Genomic DNA, 9822 nt, shown 5'->3' on the forward strand with positions numbered 1-9822 from the left:
CTAACCCTAACCCTAACCCTAACCCTGATCCTAACCCTAATCCTAACACTAGTGCTGCCACATTGCGGTACTGTCCCTCCACGCCCGGAGGATAGCATTTCCCCAGACACTGGTTGTAACCAAGGAGCTAAATATATTGCTATTTAGCTCCTTGGTTGTAACAAGGCGTGTGCGGGTGACGGCAGCGTCATGTGTGGAGCACTCGCCCTGAACTCGGTGTACAGAATTTACAAATGTAAGTAGAAATACGCCGCATTCTCTTGTTTGTTTCTAGGCGCAAGCAATCGTGCATAGGGGTTAACATTACATCATAGTATGATATATAGATCTGTCTCTGCATATCGAGGCTGGCTGCCTCCGTAAATTGTCTGGAGTTAGCGTGATTATTAGACGTATCATTATATTTTCGTCATCTTCTTCTTCTTCTTCTTCTTTTTCGTTTATTATTATTAATATCCTTATAACAATGTGTTGGTATTGCTATTAATGTTTTCGTATGTTTCTACAAATTATGTTCATTCAAATGTTACCTATTTTTTCAAGTGTTTTAATTTATCAAGAGCGTATAAAGAAGGTATACTTCTTCATACGCTCTTTATACTCCTTCTTTATACGCTCTTGAATTTATCTATCACAGATTGGGGAAATCGGTCTTCCCACTTTGTAGGCAGCCGATTATTCTACCCAATGACACATCACGTGACATTCATTAGATGACGTACACTCATGAATTTCTATTCTTGCTTCTTACACAACAGATGACGACTTCAGCGAATTGCTATTCCACGACAGCCGTGTGTCCGCAGGAAACGAGCTAACACGCAATGTAACAGCAAGCCCGGCAGTAGGTGTCGCCTCGGTGATACTGTGCGGAGTTCACTGCCTTGAGTCGCCATCTTGCTTTGGAGTCGTTTGGATTCCAGGAAGCGTTAACAACTGCGTGCTTATCTCCTGTGTGGGCAAGCCAGGCGTTTATACGATTCCCGCAAGAGGAAAATACTATCACGCATGAATAGAGTCTGGTGTAAACTTTATCCGACGTGTATACATTTGTAACATTTTTGCCATGATAATAGTGTGGCGTTTGCCCGTCCCACGTCAGAATGCGACGTGGCACCTCGGCTAGCGTTGCCGCGCTTTCGTTGGCCTGCGATCGCCTTGCTGTCGCTAGCCGCGTTTTCCCGGTAAGGTACGCTCAAACCTTACGCTGATTCGGGCGGATCGGAAGTTGGAAGGGTCGCGCGGAAACGCACTCGCAGATGAATACAACACAGATAAAGTACGGATAACGCCAGTTTATTCTCACTCACTGGCGGCGTGTACAACACACCACCAGCCCTTTCACGGTTACAACTCTCCTCGCGTAGCTGACGGCGCGTGCCAACTCGCCCGAGTTAGCGATACTAACTTCTTCTGTGTGGCCGCACGGCCAGCCTTTATATATCCCGCCTTCTGGGTAATATCTCGCTTCCCGCGCGCGCGAACATACCTCATTATTATTAGTAATTCAGACAGTATTCATTATTAGTAACAGTATTAACAGTATTAGTAACAGTATTATAAATTCCTCGACAGGGTCGTCGAGATCACGTAATGATTGATGGGAGAGCTAGACGTATCTGCCACACTACGCTAGCCGCGGCTCACCCGCCGATAGACGCGCACGCGGGCTGCTCGTTACACAGGTAACATTATATTGATAATGATTTAGACACTGTAATGCTGGAATGTGTATCGGGTTTATTATTAAAGATAATGCACGTGTGTTTATTGATAATGTCTACACGTGTAACTACGTAGGTTTGGTAGAGGCCTGCAGACATTGCCATCGCGCTGTATTCCCGGTGTGAGGGGAGCTGGATGCAATCAATTAAAGGCATAATAAGCCCAATGATTATGCAATGTTGACGAATGCTAGAGTAACTGGCACCTTGCGTAGTTAATAAGTACATAACCTTATAGCCAAATGCGTATAAGTTTGCCCAATATCACTGCTGGTTACATTACAAACAAGACTTGAAATCGGTTGTTGATGTGTATCAACGTATCATTTACGTGCCGTAAATGTCATCCAGGAGTCAAGCGATGTCGTAAACATTTGTGCGGCCCGTATGTTTTGGACGGCAGATGAAATGGAGGTGTCAGCGGTGTAACCACGGCCACGGACTAAACATGGAAATGGAGTAAAACACACGTACTAATCACGGACGCACGTGGACAGCCCTGACAAAAAGTTCCTTATCACGAGCGTCCATGTTTACGAAATCACTGATGATAGCATTGCGTGCGAAAATGTCCGGTGCACTATAAATCGGTATCACACCCGCTTCGCCGGCAGCGGTTTGAAACTGTAAACAACCGATTTTTGGACTGCGCATTTCAATTAGGCATCTTTTAGTAACCAGCAGTGACATTGGACAAACTAATACGCGTTTGGATGTAAGGTTATGTATTTGTTAACTACACAAGGTGCCAGTTACTCTAGCATTCGTCAACATTGCGTAAGCAATGGGCTTATTATGCCTTAACTACACAAGGTGCCAGTTACTCTAGCATTCGTCAACATTGCATAAGCAATGGGCTTATTATACCTTTAATAGTGATAATAGTGTTACAGCCATATTACGGTTGTTGTTCTCTCGTATTATTTAGTTAGATGTAGATGTATTATACGTTGTATATCGCATAAAGATGCTGCATTCGCACGCGCGCGCGCACGCACTATACTCCCCAGGTCTGTGTCTGTAGTATGGTAAACGATATATCAGATCATAATTGGACTTGAAAATTTTATAATTATTATAACACGCGCGCGCGCACACGCACATACACGCGCGCGCACGCACGCACGCACGCACGCACGCACGCACGCACGCACGCACGCACAAACACAAACAACAAACAAACAAACACACAAACACACACACACACACACACACACACACACACACATCTTGCACACACCACACAACACACAACACCACCATACACAACACACACAACACACACACACACACACACACACGCCCAACACACACACCGCGCAGCACACGACGCACACAGCACGCACACAGCACGAAACACAGCCACCACACATACACACACACTGCTCACACCACCAACACATCACACGCGCGCGCGCACACAAGCCACACGCAACACACACACCACACCTCACCGTACACTTAAAAATGCAGATACACACCCACACAGAGTACACAGCCGCACACACACGCACACTAAACACAACACACACCACCCCAACACTCGCAAAAACACACGCCACACCACGCACCTACGCACACACAATCAACACGCCCCCCCCACACGCACACCACAACACAGACACGCGCGCGCGCACACCGACGGCACACACAACACACAGCGCGCGCACACACACGCACACACACACAACACACACACGCACACACACTACACACAAATGCAGACATACACACACCACACACACGGCCGCCGCACACGACACAGCCACACACACACACGCGCCGACACACAACACCATACAGCACACACGCACCACGCACGCACGCCACAGCACCACGCAGCAACACACGCGCCACGCCGCCACGCACGATGTGAGTGCACGGTACACACACGCACACACACTACAGCCCCACACTCGCGCGGCGTACATACGCGCGCGCACATACGCGCGCCACACAATAACGCGCAACGCACACAGCGCACACTCAAAACGCGCGCGCACACACGCAAACACTACACACACTACGCGCATGCATAGACATGCCCATAACACACATAGTTTGCATCAGTGGTCTCAGCTATTTTGTAGACTGTGGCAACATCGAGAAAATGTTCTGGTATGCATAATCTTGCAGATTATTTTTCTTTATGTAGAAAATGTATCTACTTGAAAATTCTTATTTCAAGATATTTATCTGAAACGAGATATTTCCTAGCTCACTCCCAAGATAAGAACTAATCTTGCCTAAATAAATCTCAAATATAAAGTATAAAATGTTTCTTGTTTTAGGGTCCTTATTGAGATTGGTATGACATCTGTTTTAAGAAACTGTGTGAGATAATAAATCTGACATTAAGAAAACGTTGTTTCTTGTTTAAGTTGTTCATAATTTGAGGTATTCTGGTAGATAATCAAGATTATTTCCTACCTCACGCCCCAAAGATAAATAATCTTAAAATAAACTGTTATATCTTATTTCAATGATTTTTTCTACATTTCAAGCAAATCATTTTAGCAGTGCCATATACACACATACACGCATATATAATTATATAAATATGACGTATATATATATATATATATATCCGTATATAGTTATCGCTGATATAGTATACGTCGTGAACTGTGGTGAAGATTTGGAATTCTTCATCAATATTTTTACGTTAATTGCTTAGTTGACCTACACAGTTAGCGTCACTTTAAAATTCTTAAATCGGTAATATTTACATTATAAATATCATGAAATTTCTGTAACTTGCGAGCTTGAACCGGTAGCTGAGTTCATCGTGAACAGGGCTTATTCTCACCGTTACTCTTATAACCCATCAAAACAACACTGCTAGTTTGGCAAACACTTGATCGATGCGTACAATTACGAGCCAGGTCTGTTAAGCTAATATTCTTGTTACGTCCCCATATATCTACGTAAGCTGGTGTGCCATCTGCAGTTGAGAAGTACGAATCGTATATGGCAGATTTCATTCATAAAGTTGTATCAATACAATGTCGGTTCAGCAATAAACGAGAAACAAAGTCACTGTGAAAATGACATAATAATAAGTGATTTTATTATTCCGATTTATTCATTTCACCTCACTAGTGCAATTACATCACAAAGTAGGTATAGTCACAGAGATCCCTGCCTGCTCTTACATCTATGCCGTTAACATATTTCTTACACATTTCACAGTCGACATCTCACCGATAATAGCATGTCACGCAGTGTTACATGCCTTTTATCATCATTTACCTAAACAACCCACGCGCAATTTACCCCAAAACGCAGCGCAATATACGCATACTACGACATGCGTGGCACACACGATTGTACGCACGTCCACTACATAGACGTGCAAAACCACGCACGCAGACAAACACGCAACGCACCGCACGCAGCCAGACCCACATCGTAAGCCTACTGCGGCGATTACTAAGCCGTTTGTACTCGGCCGCTTTCGATAAATTAATGAAAATAAAACTTCGCCACCACGTTTCCAAATATAGCCGGCTACTGCAAGCTATAGAGCTCAATAATGTAGCGCAGTTAAGATAATAAACAGCGATAATTATTTAAACACAGCTTCGCATTATAACAACGACTACCACCGGACATCACTAAGGCAAGCAGTTAGAGAACCAGTAACTGGCTCTCCACATTCAGCCACTGCGCATGACGCAAATTGGTGCGACGCTGGTTTCCGATTTTTAACTGTAAAATATTAAAAAAGATGGCCTCCAGGACGAGATCCATTGAAACGGTGAACAATTTGAGACGGGTTCTGTCGTGCGTCAGCTACGGTACTTACTTGCGCTACTCTATCAAACATCAGCGTACCTACGCTATAATTTATGAGCTGGAGTCCACTATGAAATTTTTTTAGCCTAGGAACCTTTTAAGACTCCGGCAACAACTCTGTTTATGTTACGTGTACGACACGTGTGTATAAACAAACTTTAGCACATACATACATACACAGACTGGTAACGCAAACACGTTCTATAAAACTACCTGCAAAATGCAACAAGTCGTTGGATTTACTTTGCTGTGTTTTAGGGCCAGCGATGCATGAACATATATCTAGGTGAGAACGTTGGAACGTCGGCGTGCTCAGTGTGAGCAGATGGGCATAGAGGTTTCGTTATCAGGTGAAATCTGAATGAAACATGCCAAAGATTGGCATTATCATTAATGTCAGTATTGTACCACTAAACTTTATGCTTTATACTTATTGTTACTGCATATCATTTTGATGTGCTTATAATTTAATATAAAGCATCTTTAATTTTATAATTATTTCCCATTCATTCAATCATTGATACGTCCTATCTTTAATTCGTTATCATGTCATTCTCGCTGTCTCGTGCTGTTTTAGGAGAGGCAGACGACCACTTGTAATTACATGAAGCTTTAATGATGAGTAACCAACAGAGATTCGAGACATTCACTGAAATGAATGAGCACCCGACCCCGCCCGCCCCCGGCCCACTGCACGAGCCGGCTAAAGCATATCAATGGGTCTGGGACTCGAAGGAATGTAGCTCGCGCATGGCATACGGAAAGCACGACAGCTGAATGAGACGCGACTGTTAACAGGCGTTCCGGGTACGGCAGCGCATGTCGGAGCTTTCGGTGTGAAACATCGTACAGAATCAACGAATGATAACAGAAATGCGCAAATTGGTGTGAGTTTTCTTTTAAGGGCGTGTTGCACGGCGCAAGGTTGCGGCGAGTTAAACCACACATGGAATTCATTACATCCAGCCTTCATGTAGAACGCTCTCTGCTACACCCGTGCTACCTCCTCTGTATATTGCCTTTAGTGACGTGAGATGATGATGATGATGATATGAGATGATGATGATGAATTATTATTTAATTACTATCATTGCATTATTATACATATAATTAGCATGGTATCGTTATTTATCTTCTCTTATACTTACGTGAGTGTTGTTCCTTAAATATATATAAATAATATATATATTATATTAACCGATATAGTCACCATATAAACACGTTTAACTATTCCTTTAACGTGTATCAATTTTGGTACTAGGGAAGGCCCACCCTCAATAATTCCGCCGCCTACCAACTACTCGGCCACCTCGAAGATCACCCCGGACATTACCGACTACCCTAAGACTGACGTCAGCAATGTCTCCATTCACTCTCAAACCAATATTACGTGTAGTTAATTATTTCATTAGTACACAGTTTTAAATGTTTATTTCTTAAATTTATGGTGAGATGCGTGGCCTTTTTCAAACGCCATTGACTTAATTCATCAAAATATGATGGAAAAAAGTTGACATTTCATATTTATAGGAATTTTTTCATCATATTTCAATAAACTTAATCTCATAAGATTAAATTATTGGCTTGGGGCGGGATTAACCGTGCAGGGGGGATTGTCCGTGCTGGGGGCCGGGATTGTCTCGTGCTTGGGGGCGATTGTCCGTGGCTGGGCGATTTGCTGTGCTGGGATGGATGTCCGCGCTTGGGGGAATGTACCGCTGGGGCGGGATGCCATGGCTGGGGCGGTATTATAACGTACGATTGGGCGGGATTGTCCGTGCATCGGGGTGGATGTCCGCTGGCTGGGCGGGATGTCCGCGCTTCGGGCATATTGTCCGTGGCTGGGCGGTTGTCAGTGCTCGTGTCGGATTGCCGTGGCTGGGCGGGATTATCATGCTGGTCGGATGTCCGTCGCTGCGCGTGGATGTCCGTGGCTGGGGCGGATTGTCCCGCGGTCTCGCGGGTGGGATGTCCGGGCTGATTTCTAGAGGTTTTCTCTCCTAGAGGCTTCAATTCACATTATCGATTGAGAAATCATTGCCGAGCGTAAATATACATGCCATAAACTACACTAACGAAGACTCCGATCATCGAGTTATAGTAGAAGAAAAGATATTATTGTTTTGTACAGCAACAGATGACTCACGAATTGCTCTCCACGACACCGCGCTGAGTCGCAGGGAACGAGCTAACACTGATGTAACAAACAAGCCCGAGTAGGTGTCGCCTCGTGTCTACTTGTGCCAGGTTCACTGCCTACGCCATACTTGCTTTGGATTCCGTTGAGTCAGAAGCGTTAACCACTGCGTGCTATCCCGGGTATTGGCAATGTCCAGGCGTTTACACGATCCCACAGAAGGAAAATACTCTCACGCAATGAATGTGTAACTTTATCCACGTGTATACATTTGTAACATTCTGCCATAATTGGGTGGCGAGTCATAGATATTAATGTCACGTGACCACCTACGTCATGTATCTCGTCGATGCTATTCTAAGCATTTACAATAATAACTGTGTGTGTGTGTGGCGCGTGCCGTGTGTTTATGTGTTGTTGCGTGTTATGTTGTGTGGTGTGTGTGGGTGTGTGTGTGTGGAGCGCGTGCGTGCGCGTGTGTTTAATGTGTGTTTGCGTGTTTCTGTGGTGGACGTGTGGTGTGTTGTGTGTGTGTGTGGTGTGTGTGGGTTGTGTGTGTGTGTTGCGTGCGTGCTGCGTGTGTTGAGTTGCGTGCGTAGTTGCTGTTGGTGTGCTGCGGCGTGCGTGTGCTGGGTGGGGTGTGTGTTTATTGGTGTGCGTCTTAGTGTGCAGGTGTGTCGTGTGTGTGTTTGTATGTGTGTGTGCTGTGATGTGTTGGTTGTGTTGCGTGCGCGTGTTCGGTGCGTGCGTGTGAGAGTGTCTATGCTTTATTTGCGTTGTGTATTTGGTATGTGGTGTGCTGCGTGCCGTGCGTGCGTGCGTGCGTGGTGTGGTGTGTGGCGCGCGTGCGTGCTGTGCGTGTTGTGTGTGTGTGGTGTGGTGTTGGTGTGTCGTGTGTGTGAAGATTGAGAGCAGGATCAGACCGTGTGTAATCTCGTGTAACATTTAAGTCATACTTGTCTCTGTGATAGCGTCTGATTAAATCCCTATATCCAGTCACGTCACGACTGTGTAACGTTCTCTCGCTGTTGAGGTTGACTGTTTACTCTGTCGTCGCGATACGGCCGCCCACCGCCGCGCTCTGTTACTGCTGTGACGTCCTGCGCGGTAAAAGTGTCCGTTCGCGTCCGTCGGCAGTCAGTCTCCGTTCGCCGTTCGCTCTTAGCCGCGCCGGCGCGTCATGAGTGGGTGGAGTGTGAGTTTGTGTCTGTCACAGAGCGACCACACGTATATTCAACAGATGATGTTTCTTTCCGCGTGTAACTACCCCCTGTTTAACAGCTTAGAATACAACAAACACACTCATCTAGTCCCTACTACTACTAGCTATGTGTCCCAGCAATATCCGCGTCTTATATGCACATACACGTGGGCGGCTATCCCGTCGACAGACAGCCGTTATTGTTGCAGTTTACTACGGATAACGGTCGCTCGCTTACCGCGGTGAAATACACGGTCGTATGGCAACCATTTGTATCATAATCGAGAAACACACGATTCCTCGCACGAACCAGGTTTCGGCTCAACAGGAACCTAGTTTCTTGCCAGAAACTAGTTTTATGGCAATGAAAGCCTGGTTCTACGCCTATAAACCGCAGTATTGCTGGAACTTAGTCTTGAGCAAGACAAACTAGGTTTGGACAAGAAACGCTAGGGTTCAGCAACAACCCGGCGGCGCACTTTCAAGTCCTCATTTGATCATAATCGAGAAACGCATAGTTTCGAGCGACAAAACCAGTTTCGGCTCACCAAAACGCAGCGTTTCTTGGCGCATGGAAACTAGGTTTCATGGCATGAAACTGGTTTCTAGCCGCGATAATCCGCCAAGTTTATAGGTGGAATCTAGTTCTTATCAGAAATGGCTTGCCATACACGCGCTGTACAATATACACCGCCTAGATATCGCACTGACAGAATCTACGCGTAAATATAATATGCTACCACCGCGGCTCACATCCGCCGATAGACCGCTCCGCGGCTGCTCGTTACACAGTAAATATATTTATAATGATATAGACACAGTCAGCTGAAATGTGTATCGGGTTATTATAAAGATATCACGTTGTGATGATACTGTCTACACGTGGTACCACTAGGTTTGGTAGAAGCCTGCAACTGCCCTATCGCGGCTGTATTCCGGTGGTGAGGGGAGCTCCTGATAGA

At 45.4% G+C, this 9822-nt stretch overlaps 1 protein-coding gene across 2 annotated transcripts in view; it reads left to right on the forward strand.

Annotated features, from left to right (window-relative positions):
• The window catches only part of LOC106813239, a 14973-nt gene that overhangs the window by 4046 nt on the left and 1105 nt on the right, over positions 1-9822 (forward strand). The window contains exon 2 of one of the 2 annotated variants that reach the window (XM_014817328.1): positions 759-1065. The exons of the other annotated variant lie outside the window; for it this stretch is intronic. Within the exon in view, the coding sequence (XP_014672814.1) occupies positions 759-1012 (254 nt within the window). The 3' untranslated portion in view covers positions 1013-1065. Of the gene's footprint in view, positions 1-758; positions 1066-9822 lie in introns of those variants that run through there. 2 annotated transcript variants of the gene reach the window in all.

Source organism: Priapulus caudatus, unplaced genomic scaffold (genome assembly GCF_000485595.1).
Source record: "Priapulus caudatus unplaced genomic scaffold, Priapulus_caudatus-5.0.1 Scaffold743, whole genome shotgun sequence".
Lineage (NCBI taxonomy): Eukaryota > Metazoa > Priapulida > Priapulimorpha > Priapulimorphida > Priapulidae > Priapulus > Priapulus caudatus.